Consider the following 24,816-nt stretch of genomic DNA (forward strand, 5'->3'; position numbering starts at 1 on the left):
AATTTTCATGTGGTCCACGGGGGGAAATGTTTGGGCTACTAATCTAAACAAGCAAAGGCAAAATAGGGATGGGCAGAAGTAAAGAAAGACAACAGTTGTGGAAAAAACAAAAAACAAAACTAACAAAATATGGCAAGTAGGGAATGTGCCAAAGAGCAAATTCTTTTCTGAGATGGATGAACAAACACTGAATCTTGTGCTTCCTATTCAGTAACTATTATTTGTCTCCTCTCCTACCAAAGAACTGAAAACAACATTTTTATCTGTACCACTAGCCTGTAAGACAGGTTAGGCTGAAAGAAAGTGACTTCCCTAGGACTACCCAACAAGTTTAAGAGATGAAATATCTTGTTTTTTAATCCAAATCTACTCTTCTACTAACTGTACAATAGTGGTTCACACACATATTCAAGCAAAACGTTCAAAATATATGTACACACTCACAGAGTCTGAACTGGTGGTGACTGACTAACAGGAAAGGGTCTACCCTTTCTACTAAACAGGAAACGATCAATTAAGTAGGTCTACCAGCAGATACTTTGGCTACACAACAGAACTTTTCTGTTTTCTCTTTGGCCTTTGCCCCCAACCCTAACCCTTATATCTGTTCATGGGGTTCCTCCCAACCCTAAGGAGCAGATTTTTTTTAAAGTGACAACCCAGCAGAAATATATAAGGTTATAAAATTATTCAAGGAATTGAGTAAGTGGCAAGAGAGAATTTTGTCATTCTCATTCATGATGCTAACATTTGTGGACATCCAATAAAATCGATCAGCAATAGTCTCAGGAGGAAAAAACCCAAAGTACTCTATTTTTCGCTCTATAACACGCACTTCCCCCTCCTAAAAAGTAAGGGGAAATGTGTGTGCGTCTTATGGACCGAATGCAGGCGGGAGGCTCTGCTCGGCGCTCCCTTTAAAGAGCTGCGAGGAGCGTGTGTGTGGGTCTTGGGGGCTTTTCCCCAAGAGCCAGTGACGGGCTGCCCTTCTCCCTCCCCGGGGAAAAGCCTGCAAGCGCCGCACACACACTCCACGCGGCTCGTGAAAGGGAGCGCTGAGCAGAGCCTGGGATGAATACAGGCTCTGCTCAGCGCTCCCTTTAAATAATATTTTTTTCCTTGCATTCCCCCTCTGAAAACTAGGTGTGTCTTATGGTCAGGTGCATCTTATGGGGTGAAAAATACGGTACTTCTTCACACAGCCCATAAGCAGTTCATGGCACTCATTGCCACAGGACGTGGCGATGACCACTAGCATAAATAGCTTTCAAGGGGATTAAACAAAATGTATGGAATCTGCCAACAGTTGTTAGGACAACATGCTGCGTGCCACTGAATATCAGCTGCTGGGGACCAACAGTAGGAGAGGGACATTGTCTTCATACCCTGATTGTGAGCTTCTTAGAAGAATCTGGCTGATCAATGTGGGAAACAAGATGCTGAACCAAATGAACTTTTGGTTTGATCCAGCAGGACATAATCTTATTTTCATTTCTATAGCGCTTTCCCTTCCCTTCCCATTTCACAGTCCGCTCATACTATGTCTACAATATTTATCACCCTGCTTTGTGTAAGTTACTTATCTAGATTACTCATGGTGAGCCATTTTTAGTGGCCTGTCAACCTCTTTAAACAAGGTACCTCTTCTTACCCTTTGAAAATCACCACTTCTCACCCTGGTGTGGTGCCACTGTTAGATCTTATAGAGAAAACAGGAACGAGTGCTGACAGGCAGCCACCAATATCACACTTATTTCCTAAACAACCCCCCTGCTCTGCTGAGTGTGCATGTGCATCTGCCTGCTTGGTGAGCATGTGTGCACATGTGGAAGTGAGCATGTGCTGGCAGTCGCGGTGGGCAACCCGCAATGCAGAACTTGGGCTGAGAAAGGTTACCCACCCCTTATCTAGGTGGGGGTGGCCAACTGTTCTAACACAACTCACTATTCACAATGAACAAATCCTATATGCATGAATCTAATACAGGTTTTGCAGGAGCTTAAGGAAACCTTTAATCAAGAGAAACAGCAATATTAAAACAATGACACATTGGTCGGAACATTTACTCTTGAAGCTATAGCTGATCAGGCTGATCCACAACCTGCTGAAAGTAATAGCTGAGTACCTAGTCCTGTTCTGTTAAATAAAATAACTTGAAGCATATACAAAGTAATGCATAAATGTATTTGGCACGTATTTAAAAAGCACCTGCCGCATTAATATTCTCCAACATTAAAGAATGATTAACCATGACACCCCACGGTTGGTACCCTATCCCAGGCATAGGCAAACTCGGCCCTCCAGATGTTTTGGGGCTACAACTCCCATCATCCCTAGCTAACAGGACCAGTGGTCAGGGATGGTGGGAGTTGTAGTCCCAAAACATCTGGAGGGCCAAGTTTGCCTGTGCCTGCCCTATCCCCACACAATCTGAAAGCATGCAAGATTGTAAGGGAGCAAAAGAAGAGCCTTGCTGGATTAAACCAATGGCACCATCTAGTCCAGTATCCTGTTCTCACAGTGGCCAATCTGTTGTCTACAGGAAGCCACAAACAGGACACCAAGACCAAAGTACCCTCCTCATTTGTCTTCCCCGGTTCCTGGTATTCAGTCATACTGCTTCCAAAACTGGATGCAGTACACAGCTATCATGGCTTGCCTTATCTTCTCTGAACTTGCCCAATACATTTTTAAAGCCATCTAAGTTGGTGGCCATCAGTACATCTGACGGGACTGGATGCCGGACGTTAACTTTGCACTGCCTGAAGAAGTGCTTTCTTTTGCCTGTCCTGAATCTTTAATTTGTCTGTCCTGTATATATTTCAACATTCATAGAATTTTATTTTTTGTTGCAGTGGCTGCACACTACCTTGACATTTTCATTGGGCAGCCACCATGATCCCAACATCTCTTTCTTGGTGCAGTCATGATCAGGATAGGTTTTATGGGATGTAAAGTTCAAAGATTTGCAGCAAAAACACACTACAGCAAACACGGTGTCAGGGAACTGCCATCGGTTCAGGAGGGAGAGAGGAAAAGCCGAACGGATTATAGAGAGCCTCCAAGGATCGTGGGAAGCAGCTCCTCTTCAATGGAGGAGAGTAACCATGCCTCCAGTGGAGAGGAGCTGCAGGGCTCGGAGGAGGCGAGGCGGTGCCAGGACACCTTGCCTGGGCAAAGCGGAGAGGAGAGGGGTCCTCCGTTACCCACGCCCTCCTTGCGCAGTAGGCTTCCGCGCAGAGAGAGGAAGCGCAGACTGGGCGTCAAGAAATTGCTTTGCTGGGGACAGCCGCCCACTCACGGATTCTGCCAGCAATTGAGTCAGCCACGGGAGAGTGGCGCTCCGCACAGATAAGGTTAATTTTTGCAGCAAAAGCAAGGCTTCTCAGCCGAGCAGGGAGATATTTGCCTGCTTGCTCTCGAGCAACCCCTTGGAAACCTAACACATGGCAACACCTTCATCAAATTCAATCAGTTGAATTTAAATCTGTCACTTTTTCACAATTAGTCAACTAAAGCTTAACATTTAATCAAACAACCACCACGAAGCTTTTTGTATCCAATAATCCTGTAAAAGAAGACTGGAAAGTGGAATAATTGTAGGCTACAAGATGGTGGTCTCTTCCCCCACTCACAGAGAACAAGAAGAAAGACCCCTAAAGCATACTTTCCTCCAGGTTCAGAGCACTAAACAGATCCTCGCCTCCCTATGACCAGTATCCCTTTCCTCATTTTGCCACAGACAGTACAATGAACAGCTGTTAACGTATAGAAAGAAAATTCAGATTTTTTTTTCATTTCTGAAGTCACAAGAGATTTCTAAGTTGTTAGGAAGTAGTTTGAGCAAGCACTTAAAATGCCCCATTCTACAGGGCATTCATTCACTGAAAAATTAACTGCATTCATTCCATATGAATCTTAGAATTTCATTTCCTTAAAGGAACCAATACATCCCTGTATATTTTTCACTAGATTTCTGCGGTAGTGGTGCTTTGTAATTACCAAAGTAATTTGGCTTCAGCTATCAGTGCTTTACTGCAGCTTGATTGAATGGCACACTATCCACGACAGGGGAAAATACAAGTCTGAGATCATTTCCCAGAGAGAGGAATATTTCAATTTAATAATTATTTTATTGAAGAATCAACTAATTCTGTAGAAGGCTCAGCACAGACATTAGTTTCCCTGCCATTGACAAGCTAACTGAGTTATTTAAAAGTTTTGCTAATGACTGATGTTTCAGACAACACACCTGATATGTCCCAAAATTTCAGTTACTACACAGTGCGCTAAAATAACTCTAGACACAACTTACGGATTTCTTCAACAATATCCGGATCACATTCTTTGTATTTATCTATTTCTGCCTTTAATTGGTCTCTCTTCTGACGAAGGGCAGTAAGTTCCTTTATGAGTGCCGCACGTTCTGCCTGTGTTCAAAAATTAACCAGTGTTCTTAAAAGGTGTCAATTACAACCTAAGTGTGGCACTCTACCCTCTTTTCTCTCTAAGGATGCAAGCACCAGATCTAGAGCTATGACACTGATTCAACGAACCAGACTTTATACATATTTGGGCTAAGTGGCATTGCTTGTAAAAAGTTCAAGCAGTTTTCAGTACAGTAAGGTCGTATCTTAAGTGTGATTAACTTGTGTGATTTCAGCCTTGCATGGCTGAAATCCCAGTGATTAACTGAATGCAAAGGTGGAAAACTTAAAAGCTCCTTCTGAGCTGGGTTTTCCCAGCACAGAAAGAGCCTTCCAGATGGTCACACAGGGTTGGGTCCAATAATAATAATAATAATAATAATAATAACAACAACAACAATAATAATAACAACAATAATAATAAATTTTATTTATATCCTGCCCTCCCCAGCCGAAGCTGGGCTCAGGGTGGCTAACAACAATCAAACAATCAAACAATCAAATAATCCAACATTCTAAAAACATTTCATTATAAAAATGCAGTGGTTCAGGTATACATGATTTTGCATATATGTGCCAATCCCGGAACCTAACTCCAACGCAAGACATGATCGTACTGTATTATACTACTGCATTTGCCAGCAACGTTGAAATAGCATCTAATAACATCATAGTTGCGAAAATGTTCTGGTGCAGAAGTAGGCATGTCCCCCCCTGAATATTTAACTTTTATTTGCAAGTGCAGTAAGCCTTAGTAAGAAAAGCATTTTAAAAAAATAACAAGATCAATATAAGACTTCCCCCCCTTTCTTCCTATGCTTCTGCCCCCAATACAATACAAAGTTTTGCCTATGCCACCTGCTGCCACAAATGCATCCCAATTTAAAAAATAACACCCACCTTTAACACCCCAAAGTTTTCAGATTATGTTTTATTGTGGATACTTCAAATTCAGTAAAACTTACAGTGTCTTGGCGCCCAATTTTTGATTTCTCAATGCTTTCTTGTAAGCTTTTTTTCTTTTGGCTATATTCTGAGAACTGAAGGGAGAGAAGAAACAGAAGTCAAAACAATTTATTTTTAGTAAAAATCTCTTCATCTTTATATTTGACTGTACTGTTACAATTTTTCAGCTCAAGAAATAACAGAGTAAGTCTGCTACAGGCCTAACCTTCAGTGATAAATCAGGATTCTGACCAAGACATGACTATTTCATAAACTCTCTTTAATCTTGAAGCATTTTAAATAGCAAAATAGGGTACAGGGAACATGACCAACTTCTTTTTACACCCTCCTAAGGGAAAAGGCAGGGATATTAAATGGGTTGATTTGATGCACACCTAGTGTCAAGAAACAAGGCTAGATAATCCCAAATTCCAAACACCCATCCTAGAGCTTGAGGAGCACTTCATTTCTTATAGATCACTTTCAGTATTTTGTCCTAGTTCTCACAAATAGCAGATGAGGAAGGAAATCTAATTCTGGACTGTAGCACTTCAGACCGCAAGTGCATCTTTAAGTTTCCAAGCATGCAACATCAAGTCTCTTGCCGTGGTGGCGGTGGGATACCCTCATCTGCTTCAGATCAAGTGGTGGATCACGTAGAGATTTGCCATCACAATTTCTTTTCAGGAGAACTCCAATATGGGGGGGGGTCTGCCTCTCCCACAATGTGAAATTTGCACATATAACCATTTATGGATATGATGGATCTGCTACACTGAAGCAACACATTTGTTCTGGGTGAAACAACAAAGATACCTACATATCAAAGGGGTACAACAACTGAATCACCAAGCTGAATACAACCTACCAGCCATGTACTGGGGCCAGTGAGCTTTTAAACTTCTTGCTATGGTATCTTCAAAACTGCATCAAGGTGGTTTATGAAACCACTGAAAGGTCACCATAAACAGCTGGTGGGTGTCAAGCTGTGCAGGCCTTCTAGATACCATGCAACAAAGACAGACGGGGTTTAATGAAATGAACAGCAACTATATTTATTATGAATTCAAGCAGAGTTCATGTGAATACACTTACACAGCTCTTTTCAGCATTAAAAAAAGACTAGATGGGATTCCAGTGTACGTTCATAGTTTATTAGCAACTACTGTCAAAAAAGCACCATTGGCTAAGCAGTAACCTTACATGCTCCTAAGTTGCCCAGCAATTCAATTATCAACAAAATATAGTGCATATAATACTTATAATGCAGAGGCTATTGTGTTTCTAAGGCCTCCAGAAATCCTGCTTACATAGCACTTTTTCAGATTCATTCTTCCAGCACAAGACTAAGAACAGTTCACAACACATTATTCAAATGACATTGCTAAGGTTCTCTTTTGTTGACTCACTGACAAGTACTTACAGCTCCCACTCTATCCACATCGCCTTTTATGGTGAAGCCTTTTTAAAAGGTGTCCTTCCACTGCAAAGATTTGCAGACCTCATCTCCTGGTTTTTTTCTAGTCAAATGCAGAAACTCAGATACCCGCTTTCCGGATTCCAAAACTTTAAAGCAGACTAACATGAAATCTTCCCTTAAACTTGTTTTACAACTCTGTTTAGTAGTACAGTGGTGCCTTGGTTGTCGAACTTAATCCGTTCGACTCCTGGAACCGTTCAAAACCCAAGACGCGGCTTCCAATTGGCCGCAGGAGCTTCCTGCACTCAAGCAGAAGCCGCGTTGGAAGTTCGGCTTCCAAAAAAAGTTCGCAAACCAGAACACTTACTTCCGGGTTTGCGGCGTTCAGGAGCCAATTTGTTCGGGAGCCAAGCCGTTCGACAACCAAGGTACCACTGTAGTAGAAAAGTTTCTTCAAACCTCACTGCAGTGCTAAGAACACATATTAGAAGAAGAAAAAAGTTGTGATGAAATCAATGACCCTTTCTCCCAGATAGCCATGTTTACGATCATGGTGTTGCTCACGCAAATGCAAGCCCTAATCATAAAATATGAACTGGCTAGAATTCAAACCAATGTCCTTTAAGTGCAGGCACTGAAAAGTATTCCCTGCTACAATGACCTTTTAAAACTGTAACACACTTAATATTTTATAGCCAGGAAAACAATGTAAATATGGCATAAGGACATATTAAAACACACACAAACTGCAATGCTAAAGTAATCACAAGTGAGTTCTGACTATTGCTTTTTTCCTCCAGGGAGTACTCAAGGATACATAGTACCGGCACTCCCCCCCCCCCAAGAAAAGCTCTGGTTAAAAGTGTGGCATTTGTTATAACAACTTCATGGTGAGTACTGGCACCTTTTTTCTAGAAGAAAAGCACTGGTTCTGACCACCATACAAATCCTATGTTCTTAACCAGTGATAATGGTTTGCACACCTGCAATCTAGAAAGGCATGCACACATGCATACATCATAGAAATAAAATTTAAAAACTGACTGTTATGCCATGAATCTGGCCACATCCTCAGGAACAGGGAAATGTTAGTAGCCTGGTTTACACATTAAATCTAAACCACAGATAAAGCAAACTGGTTTAAAGTGAACACACAGGGAAACAAGCCAGAATCTGGTTTATCATGATGTCCGAACGTACTCCTAGTTTGTTTCTCTCCAAATAAACCATGAACGTTGCCAAGGTTTGTTCTTGGCTTAATGTTTGTGGTTTGTTTGGGGGAAACAAACCACAAGCCCAGGTTCCAATGTCACAACAAGCCAGACTCTGGCTTGCGTCCTGGAATTCCAGCAGGAGCAGGGAAGGACACATGCAACAAGTCTTGGTGCAACCCAAATAGCATCTAAGAGAGTTTCATTTTCATGTCCACTGCTACTTTCCCTTTCCAGCAGACTCCAGTGTCAGTCAAAATCCCTCACCCCATTGGCTTCTGTTTATGTTCTATCTAGCCAGCTAATGCATTCTGGAGAACTCAAAAGCTTGCACACTATTTGTAACATTTTGGTTGCCCTAATAATGGTAATGCCCTACTATGTATTCCAAAAAAGTACCTGGCTTCAGCATTTACCGGTAAATGCTAGTTGGTAAATGTAATCTAGTTTACAAGGAACTGTCTGGATCTATTGGGAAGAATACAGTGCATTGATTTCATCAGCACAAGGACTTTTGGCTGCAGAACAGAACCTTCCTCCCCTCTCCTCTCCCCCCCCCCCCACTTAATCTGTTCTGTTTTGGGGGGTTCTCAAGCCTCTGGAGCAGATTATGGGAGGTTGCACACAGAGAGAGGAAAATAAAGGAAGTCCCTGTCGCACAAACAGAAATCCTTGTGGCATTGGATCAAGTACACTGGATACCACCCATAGATCTGCAAGCAACTCTTAGACACCAGCTGCCCTCTACTTGTAGCAAGCAGACAATAACATCCAGATTAATACACTGGATTTGTTGAGCGGTTCTGTCATAACTGCAGTAAGACTTTTGATTAACTATATAGTGATATTCTACAACAGATCATTTTATCAGTGCAGTGCATCTCTTATTTTCTTATTTAATTAATTCTGTTCATGGCATATATATTGCAAAAAGTGTGCAATTGCAAAAAGTGTGTGTGTATGTGTGTGTGTGTTTTGCTTTGCCAATTAGAAAACCTTACAGCTAGCAAACAGAAACTAATTAATTCAGGCAAAGTATTGCTTTTCATAGTAAGACAAAATTGGAACGGGAACATTTTTGTATATTGAAAAGGCAGAGCAAAGCCTCAGTGCCTCATAACTGAGCTCTCTGGCTTGGCCTGAGGGACAGATGGTTGGTACACCAATTCAGTTTTAAAAGAGGCAGCAGAGAATAAAAAGGAGAGCTTTAACTGCATCTACCCAAAATCAGCAAGCATGTGTGATTTTGCATATCCATAATCCTCCCACATGCTTTACCTGGCACCAAATCCCATTTAGCATTTTGATGAGCTATTTTCTGTTCCATAATCACCAATCCATCTCCTCAGAAGTAAATCCAACTCAAGCTGCTATGGACTTACAACTGAAGACATTTTTGTTTCAACAACCTTTTTTCAGCTGGATTGGGGGGAGAATGTTTTAAAACCTATTTCAGTTGTTTTTATTGTAAATCACCTTGAAATCTATATATGAAATGTGATTCATAAAATCATCACCATCACCATGAGGATGGCAGGCTAAAACTATGCATTGGAGCAGAGGTCTAAGTCACAAGAGGTCTTAACGTTAGGAGCAAAGTGAAGAGGTGTAGAACCTAAGCAATACAGGAAGTCACCCTTGTCTAGGATTATCAGTCTCTCTACAGTAGGTACCCAATCTACCAAGCAACCTAGAATGCAGACTGTGAATGAATTAAGCAATGTCTTCTAGCTCATACTGACAGCTGCAAACATGATGGAATTCTGCAATTCTAACTCAAAATTGCCTATTCACAGTACAACTATTACAGACCAACTAAACAGAAAGGTTTCCTATACTCTTGGGCTTTCTACTTTCAACATTCTAGACATTCTGGCCCAGTTCAAAGCCCCCTTGGGAGTGAAAAAAGAGAAACAAGTCAGAGATTCCTCCATCTTGTATGTGAATTAGGCAAGCACCACGAATGCAAATGTTAGCTGCCCAGCTGTCAACTAACTTGAGCTTCAGTTCCCATGTCCTCCTGTGCATCGACTTCTCTGTTTCTTTCACTGTTTGGCTGCAGTGTTCCTGATCTCCCCGCCGTTTATGGTTCATTTTCCCACTGGTATATCTGCTTCTACTGAAAATGTACTTGCTACTCTGCACCCCAAACCTACAGCTAATCAGTTCACCCAAGGCTGTTCATGTGCCGGCTAGCCTCAGCACAGTCTGCTGTTAACTCCAAATGCCCAGGGGCAGCCCTCCTTTTCCACTTACAAACTTTTTTTTCCCTGGCAAAGCTTTGAGAACTACAATGCAGGCAGAAATCCCACAATTAAACCTGTTCCCAGCATGGAGAAGCTATGACTGGATAAACATGACCTGCAAAATGTATGCCTGCGATGCAAATGTTAAAAGCACAGAAACAGTGCGAAATCAACGACTGACAATACATTTTGGCATCTGAGGTGAACCACAAAATGGTCTTAGAATTAAACCCCAAAGTATAATTCTAAGACCCAAACAGGGCATGATCAGGTCTGTAGGGGTGTTTTTAAAAATAATATTTATTTATTTTTTACTCTACTTTAATTTGGCTGTTGGCCATCTATCTACACTGATTACAGTTTGTCGTCATTCAAAAAGTAGCATAACCCTAGGTTTTGTCTGGTCTTGGGTGGAATTGTGTTGAAGTATCTCATCTGCCAAAGGCTCAGGAATGATGATTTGGGCTTAGTCACTTTCAGTCTCAGTTTCCTGTAAATGAAAGTGATTGTAATGTTTCTGAATACTCTTGAGAAGAGAGGCAAGATAAAGGTTTGAAAAACACATTTGTAACGGAAGTTCCATGTAAATTAATTAAAATGGGTGGATGTTGTTGTTTAGTCACTTAGTTGACTAAGAGAGCCAGTGTGGTGTAGTGGTTAAGAGCGGTAGTCTCGTAATCTGGGGAATCGGGTTCGCGTCTCCGCTCCTCCACATGCAGCTGCTGGGTGACCTTGGGCCAGTCACACTTCTTTGAAGTCTCTCAGCCCCACTCACCTCACAGAGTGTTTGATGTGGGGGAGGAAGGGAAAGGAGAATGTTAGCCACTTTGAGACTCCTGAAGGGGAGTGAAAGGCGGGATATCAAATCCAAACTCCCTTCTTCTTCTTCTTCTTCTTCTTCTTCTTCTTCTTCTTCTTCTTCTGCCCGACTCTTCGTGACCCTATGGACCAGAGCACGCCAGGCACTCCTGTCTTCCACTGCCTCCCACAGTTTGGTCAAACTCATATTGGTAGCTTCGAGAACACTGTCCAACCATCTCGTCCTCTGCCGTCCCCTTCTTCTTGTGCCCTCAATCTTTCCCAACATCAGGGTCTTTTCCAGGGAGTCTTCTCTTCTCATGAGGTGGCCAAAGTCTTGGAGCCTCAGCTTCAGGATCTGTCCTTCCAGTGAGCACTCAGGGCTGATTTCCTTCAGAATGGATGCGTTTGATCTTCTTGCAGTCCATGGGACTCTCAAGAGTCTCCTCCAGTACCATAGTTCAAAAGCATCAATTCTTCGGCGACCGGCCTTCTTTATGGTCCAGCTCTCACTTCCACACATCACTACTGGGAAAACCATTGCTTTGACTATACGGACCTTTGTTGGCAAGGTGATGTCTCTGCTTTATGGGTGGATAGGATACTATATTTCTAGAGTAAGGCTCACTAATTACCAGAAACATACAAATCAGGTGTTTTTGCTATTACCTTCCACATCACAGATGGCTTGATATAGGACATAATGGTCCAAAAATTGTGATTCTCCAGGAATATGGGGGCCATTTCACCAAGTCAGAATGCACCCAGGTTTAGTCATACTGTTAAAAATTCCAAGGAGCAGAAAAAGTCTTGTTTTCCTGGTTGGGTGCAGATGAGTCAGACACCACTGCTGGTCCAAAATGTGCTGGGTGTGGTTCAGCAATTCCTCAAAGGCTAAAAAAACTGTAGGGTTTTATAACAGCAGTTGCTGAATGGGTGTCTTTGAATACTGACAGAACTTTCTTTTGAGGGGAGTAAATCTTCCCAGTCTATGTATAAAGCATGAATTTGGTTGCATGTGGATAAAAACACATTTTAGCATATGGATCTTCTAGACCAAAGGCAACACAGAAATTTGTTGGTATGCGAAGCAGAACATTAAGGCCCAATTCAAATGTGGGGAATTTTTTAAATTTTTTGGGGGGGGCATATTGTGCAGTCCTTTTTGGACTGCCACTTCTGATTGCAAACTGCAAGATCACATGTTTGAAAACTTCCTTACGAAAACGATTCCCTGTTTGTTGAAAGCTTGCACATCAGGGCAAAACGAGGCCAAGGGAATCTCTGACCAGACACTTTGGGAGTTTAAATATTTCAGCCCCACAAACTCCTTGGAGCCAGTTTGAAACCTTCTCTGTAGTTTAGGCCCAGTTTGGTTTGCCAAGTCTGCAGCTCTCCCGGCTATTTAGCCCACTAAATGTTGTTGTTGTTGTTGTTGTTTAGTCGTTTAGTCGTGTCCGACTCTTCGTGACCCCATGGACCAGAGCACGCCAGGCACCTCTGTCCTCCACTACCTCCCGCAGTTTGGTCAGACTCATGTTTGTGGCTTCGAGAACACTATCCAACCATCTCATCCTCTGTCGCCCCCTTCTCCTTGTGCCCTCCATCTTTCCCAGCATCAGTGTCTTCTCCAGGGAGTCTTCTCTTCTCATGAGGTGGCCAAAGTACTGGAGCCTCAGCTTCACGATCTGTCCTTCCAGTGAGCACTCAGGGCTGATTTCATTAAGAATGGATGCGTTTGATCTTCTTGCAGTCCATGGGACTCTCAAGAGTCTTCTCCAGCACCATAATTCAAAAGCATCAATTCTTCAGCGATCAGCCTTCTTTATGGTCCAGCTCTCACTTCCACACATCACTACTGGGAAAACCATGGCTTTAACTATACGGACCTTTGTTGGCAAGGTGACGTCTCTACTTCTCAAGATGCTGTCTAGGCCTGTCATTGCCCTTCTCCCAAGAAGCAGGCGTCTTTTAATTTCGTGGCTGCTGTCACCATCTGCAGTGATCATGGAGCCCAAGAAAGTAAAATCTCTCACTGCCTCCATTTCTTCCCCTTCTATTTGCCAGGAGGTGATGGGACCAGTGGCCATGATCTTCGTTTTTTTGATGTTGAGCCTCAGACCATATTTTGCGCTCTCCTCTTTCACCCTCATTAAAAGGTTCTTTAATTCCTCCTCACTTTCTGCCATCAAGGTTGTGTCATCTGCATATCTGAGGTTGTTGATATTTCTTCCGGCAATCTTAATTCCAGCTTGGGATTCATCCAGCCCAGCCTTTCGCATGATGTATTCTGCGTATAAATTAAATAAGCAGGGAGACAAAATACAGCCTTGTCGTACGCCTTTCCCAATTTTGAACCAATCAGTTGTTCCATATCCAGTTCTAACTGTAGCTTCTTGTCCCACATAGAGATTTCTCAGGAGACAGATGAGGTGATCAGGCACTCCCATTTCTTTAAGAACTTGCCATAGTTTGCTGTGGTCAACACAGTCAAAGGCTTTTGCATAGTCAATGAAGCAGAAGTAGATGTCTTTCTGGAACTCTCTAGCTTTCTCCATAATCCAGCGCATGTTTGCAATTTGGTCTCTGGTTCCTCTGCCTCTTCTAAATCCAGCTTGCACTTCTGGGAGTTCTCGATCCACATACTGTTTGAGCCTTCCTTGTAGAATTTTAAGCATAACCTTGCTAGCGTGTGAAATGAGTGCAATTGTGCGGTAGTTGGAGCATTCTTTGGCACTGCCCTTCTTTGGGATTGGGATGTAGACTGATCTTCTCCAATCTTCTGGCCACTGCTGAGTTTTCCAAATTTGCTGGCATATTGAGTGTAGCACCTTAACAGCATCATCTTTTAAAATTTTAAATAGTTCAGCTGGAATACCATCACTTCCACTGGCCTTGTTATTTGCAGTGCTTTCTAAGGCCCATTTGACTTCACTTTCCAGGATGTCTGGCTCAAGGTCAGCAACCACACTACCTGGGGTGTACGAGACATCCATATCTTTCTGGTATAATTCCTCTGTGTATTCTTGCCACCTCTTCTTGATGTCTTCTGCTTCTGTTAGGTCCTTACCACTTTTGTCCTTTATTATGGTAATCTTTGTACGAAATGTTCCTTTCATATCTCCAATTTTCTTGAACAGATCTCTGGTTCTTCCTATTCTGTTGTTTTCCTCTATTTGTTTGCATTGCTCGTTTAAGAAGGCCTTCTTGTCTCTCCTTGCTATTCTTTGGAAATCTGCATTCAATTTCCTGTATCTTTCACTATCTCCCTCGCATTTTGCTTGCCTTCTCTCCTCCGCTATTTGTAAGGCCTCGTTGGACAGCCACTTTGCTTTCTTGCATTTCCTTTTCATTGGGATGGTTTTCGTTCCTGCCTCCTGTACAATGTTACGAGCCTCCATCCATAGTTCTTCAGGCACTCTGTCCACCAAATCTAAATCCTTAAACCTGTTCGTCACTTCCACTGTGTATTCATAAGGGATTTGACTTAGATTGTATCTTACCGGCCCAGTGGTTTTTCCTACTTTCTTCAGTTTAAGCTTGAATTTTGCTATAAGAAGCTGATGATCTGAGCCACAGTCAGCTCCAGGTCTTGTTTTTGCTGACTGTATAGAGCTTCTCCATCTTTGGCTGCAGAGAATATAATCAATCTGATTTCGATACTGCCCATCTGGTGATGTCCATGTGTAGAGTCGTCTCTTGTGTTGTTGGAAAAGCGTGTTTGTGATGACCAGCTTGTTCTCTTGACAGAACTCTATTAGCCTTTGCCCTGCTTCGTTTTGATCTCCAAGGCCAAACTTGCCAGTTGTTCCTTTTATCTCTTGATTCCCTACTTTAGCATTCCAATCCCCTATAATGAGAAGAACATCCTTCTTTGGTGTCACTTCTATAAGGTCTTGTAAGTCTTCATAGAATTGATCTATTTCAGTTTCTTCAGCACCAGTGGTTGGTGCATAAACTTGGATTACTGTGATGTTAAAAGGTCTGCCTTGGATTCGTATCGAGATCATTCTATCATTTTTGAGATTGCATCCCAGTACAGCTTTTGCCACTCTTTTGTTGACTATGAGGGCCACTCCATTTCTTTTACGGGTTTCTTGCCCACAGTAGTAGATGTGATGGTCATCCGCACTGAATTCGCCCATTCCCGTCCATTTTAGTTCACTGATGCCCAGGATGTCAATATTTATTCTTGCCATCTCATTTTTGACCACCTCCAACTTACCCAGGCTCATGGTTCTTACATTCCAGGTTCCTATGCAATATTTTTCTTTACAGCATTGGACTTTCCTTTCGCTTCCAGGCATATCCGCAACTGAGCGTCCTTTCGGCTTTGGCCCAGCCGCTTCATCAGCTCTGGATCTACTTGTACTTGCCCTCCGCTCTTCCCCAGTAGCATGTTGGACACCTTCCGACCTGAGGGGCTCATCTTCCAGCGTCATAACTTTTATATGCCTGTTGTCTTTGTCCATGGAGTTTTCTTGGCAAGGATACTGGAGTGGCTTGCCGGTTCCTCCTCCAGGTGGATCACGTTTGGTCAAAACTCTCCACTATGACCTGTTCATCTTGTGTGCCCTGCTCGGCGTAGTTCATAGCTTCTCTGAGTTCTTCAAGCCCCTTCGCCACGGCAAGGCAGTGATCCATGAAGGGGAGCCCACTAAATAGCATTTCCATATTTTCCTACATCCCAAGGCCTCGTGCACAGCAGCAGCATCTCATGTGCCTGAACCTCTGCAAAATGTACCTCCAAGGGCTCCTGGGTGTTTACTAGTGTTGTCAGGAATTCTGGTGCTTGGGATTTTGCACCAGTGTTCTAGAACAGCATAGAGACGATGTTGCAAGGCTCTTCCAAGCTCCTGTTTGGACTACTGAAATGCACTGCAGGTGGGACTACCTTTGAAGGCTGCTGACAAACTTCAATTATTTCAAAATAGAGCTTTGATTTTGCTAATTGGGACTGGAAAGTAAGAGTATTTATCAACTTCACTACTCCCAATCCACTTCCAGGCCCAATTTAACGGACTAGCTTTGACCTTTAATGCTTTGGGGGAGGGCCATAGGTCAGTGATATTCACCAGCAACTTCAAGTAGGCCTGGGAATGTCTTCTGGATGAAATCGCAACATCAATACAAAGAACACTGATCTAGAGCAGGCATGTCCAACCAGTCGATCACTATCTTGGTTGATCGCGGGGCATCCCTGGTCGACTGTGTGATCCAGATCAATTGGCGAAAAAAAAGGTCAACAACTGTAGGAGTAGATTGCAGTCTCTTGGGAGTTGGACATACCTGATCTAGAGAGACTAATAGGTCTGATTCCGTATAAAGCAGCTGCCTGTGTGACAAAGGTACCTTAAAGATCACCTGTCTCCACCTATTCTTCTGTTTAGCGAAGTTTTTTAATGTTTGATGTTTTATCGCATTTTTAATATTCTGTTGGGAGCCGCCCAGAGTGGCTGGGGAAACCCAGCCAGATGGGTGGAGTATAATAATAATAATAATAATAATAATTATTATTATTATTATTATTATATTTTTACTGAGGTCCTTCTCCAGGTGCCATCAATGGATGACAATTGGTATAAGACCCTTTTTAGTGGTGGTACTTTGAGTTTACTTTGTTGTCATTTCAGCACCAGGTAATTTTATTCCAGCCCAGGTTTCTATTTCCTGATTTTTAAAAAAATAAATTGTTTTACCAGAGCCCATTCCAAATTGACCTGTGAGAAGGAGGGTGATTTAAGCACGCCTGGTTATAGAAACTGGTTATCAACTGACATTTATTCTGATATCAATTTACTATGACAGCACACTTCAATAAAGACACAACCAGCATACTAGGTTGCTTGTTATGTCAACATGCATTGCTTTAAACTCTCACTCCTGCCTTTGTGACTCATACACAGCTGTCCCCACTCCTAAGAAAAGTTCCGTTTTCTGTCCTTTAAGCAGTGCCCTATGAGTAGAGACTAGATTGCATTCTGTGTTCTGTACAGCATGTTGTTTATGAAAAGAAGTGGTAAATAATAAAAGCTGCAACAATGGAATCTTTGGGGGCACCTGTGCCATAAATCCAATAAGCATCAAATAGAAAATAACACAGTCACTGACATCTCATTAGACTATTTTACAATCCTGTAAGCCATACTCAAATGAGGCACACAATTAAGTTACTTTTCTGAAGAATTACATTGTGAGCCTGCAGGCAACACCAGTTGTAAAATTCTTTTTGTACAAGGCTTCGTTAGAGCCCGTATATAAATATTATGACAATATCCTCCCCCACACTAGTAACTAATAGGTATACCTTAAACCTTATGTAACCAGATAAAAACATACTTAAGAAATGTTGTAACAGTCCTGTCTTCTTGAACTCTGCAGGATAACAGAGGTAGGTGGGGGTGGCCAACTGTTCTAACACAACTCACTATTCACAATGAACAAATCCTATATGCATGAATCTAATACAGGTTTTGCAGGAGCTTAAGGAAACCTTTAATCAAGAGAAACAGCAATATTAAAACAATGACACATTGGTCGGAACATTTACTCTTGAAGCTATAGCTGATCAGGCTGATCCACAACCTGCTGAAAGTAATAGCTGAGTACCTAGTCCTGTTCTGTTAAATAAAATAACTTGAAGCATATACAAAGTAATGCATAAATGTATTTGGCACGTATTTAAAAAGCACCTGCCGCATTAATATTCTCCAACATTAAAGAATGATTAACCATGACACCCCACGGTTGGTACCCTATCCCAGGCATAGGCAAACTCGGCCCTCCAGATGTTTTGGGGCTACAACTCCCATCATCCCTAGCTAACAGGACCAGTGGTCAGGGATGGTGGGAGTTGTAGTCCCAAAACATCTGGAGGGCCAAGTTTGCCTGTGCCTGCCCTATCCCCACACAATCTGAAAGCATGCAAGATTGTAAGGGAGCAAAAGAAGAGCCTTGCTGGATTAAACCAATGGCACCATCTAGTCCAGTATCCTGTTCTCACAGTGGCCAATCTGTTGTCTACAGGAAGCCACAAACAGGACACCAAGACCAAAGTACCCTCCTCATTTGTCTTCCCCGGTTCCTGGTATTCAGTCATACTGCTTCCAAAACTGGATGCAGTACACAGCTATCATGGCTTGCCTTATCTTCTCTGAACTTGCCCAATACATTTTTAAAGCCATCTAAGTTGGTGGCCATCAGTACATCTGACGGGACTGGATGCCGGACGTTAACTTTGCACTGCCTGAAGAAGTGCTTTCTTTTGCCTGTCCTGAATCTTTAATTTGTCTGTCCTGTATATATTTCAACATTCATAGAATTTTATTTTTTGTTGCAGTGGCTGCACACTACCTTGACATTTTCATTGGGCAGCCACCATGATCCCAACATCTCTTTCTTGGTGCAGTCATGATCAGGATAGGTTTTATGGGATGTAAAGTTCAAAGATTTGCAGCAAAAACACACTACAGCAAACACGGTGTCAGGGAACTGCCATCGGTTCAGGAGGGAGAGAGGAAAAGCCGAACGGATTATAGAGAGCCTCCAAGGATCGTGGGAAGCAGCTCCTCTTCAATGGAGGAGAGTAACCATGCCTCCAGTGGAGAGGAGCTGCAGGGCTCGGAGGAGGCGAGGCGGTGCCAGGACACCTTGCCTGGGCAAAGCGGAGAGGAGAGGGGTCCTCCGTTACCCACGCCCTCCTTGCGCAGTAGGCTTCCGCGCAGAGAGAGGAAGCGCAGACTGGGCGTCAAGAAATTGCTTTGCTGGGGACAGCCGCCCACTCACGGATTCTGCCAGCAATTGAGTCAGCCACGGGAGAGTGGCGCTCCGCACAGATAAGGTTAATTTTTGCAGCAAAAGCAAGGCTTCTCAGCCGAGCAGGGAGATATTTGCCTGCTTGCTCTCGAGCAACCCCTTGGAAACCTAACACATGGCAACACCTTCATCAAATTCAATCAGTTGAATTTAAATCTGTCACTTTTTCACAATTAGTCAACTAAAGCTTAACATTTAATCAAACAACCACCACGAAGCTTTTTGTATCCAATAATCCTGTAAAAGAAGACTGGAAAGTGGAATAATTGTAGGCTACAAGATGGTGGTCTCTTCCCCCACTCACAGAGAACAAGAAGAAAGACCCCTAAAGCATACTTTCCTCCAGGTTCAGAGCACTAAACAGATCCTCGCCTCCCTATGACCAGTATCCCTTTCCTCATTTTGCCACAGACAGTACAATGAACAGCTGTTAACGTATAGAAAGAAAATTCAGATTTTTTTTTCATTTCTGAAGTCACAAGAGATTTCTAAGTTGTTAGGAAGTAGTTTGAGCAAGCACTTAAAATGCCCCATTCTACAGGGCATTCATTCACTGAAAAATTAACTGCATTCATTCCATATGAATCTTAGAATTTCATTTCCTTAAAGGAACCAATACATCCCTGTATATTTTTCACTAGATTTCTGCGGTAGTGGTGCTTTGTAATTACCAAAGTAATTTGGCTTCAGCTATCAGTGCTTTACTGCAGCTTGATTGAATGGCACACTATCCACGACAGGGGAAAATACAAGTCTGAGATCATTTCCCAGAGAGAGGAATATTTCAATTTAATAATTATTTTATTGAAGAATCAACTAATTCTGTAGAAGGCTCAGCACAGATGGAACACACTGTTGTTCCTTTACAGTAGTAAAGAAATCAAGAACAGACCATGGGATTGTGTATTTCCTCCAACCTTCCCTAAGGCACAAACTCTGCTTTTTGAAAAGAGACCATACATTGGATTATTCCTCCACCCCACGCCCTGCTGCCCTTAACTATGTATGCATCTAAGTTAATAATAGTTAAGACTATGAATGCTGAGGTCATAATCTAGAATTTAAACATCTTGGATGCAAAATGATTATTATGCCCAGTAAATATTTTAAGTGCTATCTATTAAGCATACAGCTCAAAACATATGCCTAGGGCCAAAGAACTAGGTTACATGCAGAGACATTCTGAAAGTCTTTGTGCCCTAAAGAACGGATTATAAATAGTTGTAATGAATAAATATTTGAGAGAAAAGGCCAGTGGCTTCAAATTATGTAACAGGCCAGGTTTACAACCACCACTATGTTGGTTTATTAACTAATGTGAGAATAGAAGAGGGGGGAAATGTTACTTGAGAGTATGCTGGCCTTCAGGCATCCCTCCATTCATATGTGGTGGATGGCAGGTAGACTATAAACCTTGAATTACCTGATTCTGCAGTTCCTCCAGTTTACGCTTTCTTGCATGAAGAGCTTTACTTGGAAAAGCCCAAAAATAATTTGAAGTCCCAATCCTGTCCGTGTCCACCATACTATCATCGACTAAGCTCTGTAAGACCTCCTTCACCGACATAGCAGCTGTCAAGGACAAAAACACTGCATTAGAACACTTTTACTGGACATTGAGAACTCTGGCTAATTCTGAAACCATACTATATACTACAAGTATGGTACTTGGGCAAATTCTGCCAGTCACTGCAGGACAGTATGGATTAAATTAGGCTTGCTGAGCATGAGCTTCCCATAGGCTGGCAACTGTGAGAACAGGGTGCTGGGCTAGATGAGCCACTGGCCTGACCCAGGAAGCTCATATTGCACTTCTGAGAGAATCTCTGCCACAAGGCATGAAAGTTGTCATGTGATGGGAAGATAGTCATGTGACATACACCTCAGAGGATGACATAAGACTCTACTCTAGCGGAATAACTAAGGGTGCTTCTGTAGGGTATGCTACTGTCAATACCAAGACGCCACTTCTTTTAAAATAAAAATTTAATTTTTATTAAAGATTTCTTAGTCTACAAAAATATGTGCATTGTCTCTTTTTTCAAGTTGTGTTTTCTACAGATCACTTATTTGTTGTGAGACATTAGTGTTGCACGCAGTATTTAGGTTGGGAAGAAAAGAGGGGGAAGGAGCATGGGGTGGAGTGGAGTGGCAATGCTTCTATTTTTCTACTTAGTGTATGTGTGGGGTTCTGTGTCAGTGTCACATGTGTGGGTTCTCCTTCTATTCACCTGTTATATTTCCTTGGTGGTGAGAAGGGTTGGGGTGGCCTAGGGTGTGCTTGGTTGTCTTTGGTTGGATGTGGTGAGATTTGTTTATGTGTGTGAGTGTGTGGGTTTTTGGGTCAGGCTAGACATATTGATTTGTATGCTGTCAGCGGTTTATTGTTGTTATCTTGTTGGGCTATGAATGTGATAAAGGGAAACCCAACCAGGGTGAAGGTGTCTTCTTCTATTTGTCCCCATGTTAGTTGATTGGTTAATTTTTCTTCTAGTAAGGCTGTTTCCTATACTATTTGATACCATCGGACCATGTTTACTCCTGACAGGTCTATCCAGTCTGGCTATGATGCTTCTGGCTGCTGAGAGTAGGTGGGTTATGAGCTCTTTATAATGTGAGTGGGCATTATTATCTTGGAAGATGTCAAGTGGCCACGTCCGTAGAGTTTCCAAGGGACTTATTGAACTCATCCAACAGCTATCATTGCGAGGTCATGGTATTATTATTATTACTAATATTATTTATTAAATTAAACTGGAAGGGGTATTGTTTTTATATTCTACCTGTTCCAAGATAATTCTGAATAGTAGCATGATGCAAGTTTTATTTATTTGGGTATCTAGCCCTTGCCAGCTTAAATCTCACAGCTCATTATAATTTCTAAAATAAGCCAGTGAAAAGGAAATGCATACAAAGTCTCGGGCACAGAAAACTTAGCTCTAGTCTCCAAAATCAGCCCAAATAAAAGTTATTTAGTGTATTGAATCACATTGTACTCAGGGTAGCCCACTAAAATGAATGATTCTACATTAGTAATTTCTAATAATGTCAATTGGATACAAGTCATCATATCTAGAGCAGGTATGGGGAATCTCTGGCTCTTGAAATGTTGTTGGCATACAATTCCCATAATCTCTGACTACTGGCCACGTAACCCCTGATTTAGATGTTGTTCAGAGTACAGAAAATTTGTAGAGTAAAAAAATTTAAGACTTGTTTAAGCATTGCTGAAATTGCCTCTCTATGTCCCCCTGCTGCCCAAATCTGGCACACAGATGACATAACCACAGCTGACATATTGCAGAGGGACACAGGGAATAGAACTGGTCTCTTTGGCAGGTATATCAGAAACAATTATATGCAACATACTTTGAATTCCTAAAATGGGCTACAAAACCAAAAAAATTAAGCATTCACCTTTTATTAAAAAAAAAATCACTTGTCTGGCCAAAGAAGAAAACAACTACCTTCCCCCACAGCCCATTTTTAGCATTTCAATTATATATTAATTATGGAGCAAGAGGCTTCATTTCGATGGAATGAGCACTGTCAGCAGGGCACCTTATAAGAAGTGTTATATGTGTGTAGAAATTCCACACCAACAACAAGGTCAGTATGTTTTGTTTCTCCCTTGTCCCTCCCTTATCAGCCTACAGCAACTATAGGGAACTATCCAGCTTGCAGGCCTAATTCAGTCCACTGGGCCTCTCCATTTGGTCCATCAGGCTGTTCTAGCCAAGCCACACCCACATCAGGTATGAGGCATGCAAATAAGTGGTTGGGCCAAAGGGAGTCTGCAAGCACCACAGACCAGCAGATTGGCAACTCCTGCAAATACCTGTGCATAGCTTTCTGCAAGCACTGACAAGCAGGTGTCAAGGCTTGCATAACTCCATACATGGTACTGTGCAAATCCCAACAATCAGCTGATTGACACCAAGACAAAAATGGGTTCCCTGGTGTGACTGTGACAACAGGTGATTGATATGTGGGCACCCCCATCTACCTGCCAAACTTGGCCCATGGGGCAAGGGGTGGAAGGGAGAAGTAAGGATCTGCCTGATGGTCAGATCCAGTTCCCTACCCCTCACCTACACCATGAAGGGCACAGCACTCCTATAGTTCCTTACAATACTGCTATTTAGATCACGTTCTTAAAGTTTATGCATGAACAGGATGTGATACATAGCTGTCAACGTTTCCCCCCTTTTAAGGGAAATTTCCTTATTCCGAATAGGATTCCTCACAAGAAAAGGGAAAAGTTGACAGCTATGATGTGATACCCTTGCAAAACGGTTTGCTATTCGGAGTAAAAGGTTGGTGGGAAATAAGTCTAGGTACTCACTGATTCCTTTCTCTTTTGGAGCAATTTTCTCAATGTCTTTTAGTTGGAATACATCTTTCTGTCACAAATAAAAATAACATACACATCATCCATAATCACACAATGACTCTGAAATTCCTTCAATTAATCTAAGGGCTTGTGGTTTTAAGAGTAACATTTATGACTCAGTGCTCTTTGCAGCTTACATAAGTTACTGCACCACATTACTGCTTTCACATATGGGAACTGGTAATCCTTCTGATTAATTTCCTACCTGCGCCTTTCTGGGAGCAAAAGAAGCTCCCAGGAATTATCTAAGGTCATATTCCATACCGTACTGTACATTGAAAGCACTCTCATACCATTTTAGCAGTCATAGCTTTTCCCCAAGGAATCTTGAGAACTGTAGTTTGTCAAGGGTTCTAGGAAATGTAGTTCTTTGAGGGTAAATTACAGTTACCAGGCCTCCTAGGAGAAGACATGACTGTTAAAGCAGTATTAATGTAGTTTAAATGTATGGTGTGAATGTGATCTAAAACCACCTTACTTATTTGTGATCAAGACAAGTCTACACTTGCTACTGGGCAAATTGGAAACAGTAAATTATCCATATATACACACACACACACACACATATATATACATACACACACACACACACACACACACACATATATATATATATATATATATATATATATATATATATATATATGAAGTCTCAAGCATGAAGACATTTCTGCATTTTGGACAAACACCGACTCCCTTGGCCTAAAAAGTAAGATTAGCGCCGCACCCCATAGTCACCTTTGACTAGGGGTTATTTAGGTTTATGCAATTCAGAGCTACATACAGATTGATTTCTGAAAACATCTTGGAACATCTTACTTTAAAGAAAGAATGGAAAAGCTGCATCCCTTCAAAATGCTGCTGTACTCCAATTCCCACCAGCCTGTCAGCATGGCCAATGGTTGGGGATGATGGGAGCTGTAGTCCAAGAATGTGTGGGGTTTAAACATCTCTGCTTTAATTAATGCAGTCCTGGTTGTCAACCACACAGGTAGCCAACTTCAATAGGTGCTCACCATACCAGAAGGAGAATGCAGGTCAAAGGCTCTCATACTGGTTTTGGTACAGCCAGCTCTCTGTGCAAGCTGAGAGTACACCCCATTGTAGTACACATCCTTTCTGACATTATGGGGGCTTCTGGCACAAGCATTCAGTTTGCAGCAATCAGTTCTGGGCCAGCCCTACACACATTTGGCAACTGTATGTTTCAATTCTGGGTCAATACATGCTGTGAAAATATTCATAAGGTTACCTACAACAACAAAGTATTACTTACTGTTTCAAAAAATATTTCCATCATCCGTGTTCTCTTCTCTTCAACACTCAGCCCCCTTTTCTTTGACTGAATAGGGGGAAAAACATGTTATGTTGTCGTGTATATAAACAGAGTGCTTTGGCTCAAAAGTCCCCAAAGCAGTGAACAGAATATAAATACAAAAGAAAGATACAATAAAAAGCAACAATTGAACTGCTCAGTATACACATTAACTTCCTATGCCTCCCATATGGACTGTTAAGTAGTGTTTTAGTAGATGGCTTTGGGTTATAGTAGTTATAAGCC

At 42.1% G+C, this 24,816-nt stretch overlaps 1 protein-coding gene across 4 annotated transcripts in view; it reads right to left on the reverse strand.

The window, feature by feature from the left end:
* The window catches only part of MND1 (meiotic nuclear divisions 1), a 41,356-nt gene that overhangs the window by 10,937 nt on the left and 5,603 nt on the right, over window positions 1-24,816 (reverse strand). For 2 of the 4 annotated variants that reach the window (XM_053403078.1, XM_053403077.1), the window contains exons 2-6: window positions 24,532-24,597; window positions 23,208-23,265; window positions 20,286-20,434; window positions 5,393-5,467; window positions 4,316-4,430 (exon numbers count right to left, since the gene is read on the reverse strand). In XM_053403078.1, the coding sequence (XP_053259053.1) occupies window positions 4,316-4,430; window positions 5,393-5,467; window positions 20,286-20,434; window positions 23,208-23,265; window positions 24,532-24,597 (463 nt within the window). The remainder of the gene's footprint in view (window positions 1-4,315; window positions 4,431-5,392; window positions 5,468-20,285; window positions 20,435-23,207; window positions 23,266-24,531; window positions 24,598-24,816) is intronic. The other 2 variants (XM_053403080.1, XM_053403079.1) reach the window with 1 other exon arrangement.

Source organism: Podarcis raffonei, chromosome 9 (assembly GCF_027172205.1).
Source record: "Podarcis raffonei isolate rPodRaf1 chromosome 9, rPodRaf1.pri, whole genome shotgun sequence".
In the NCBI taxonomy this organism is placed as follows: Eukaryota; Metazoa; Chordata; class Lepidosauria; order Squamata; family Lacertidae; genus Podarcis; species Podarcis raffonei.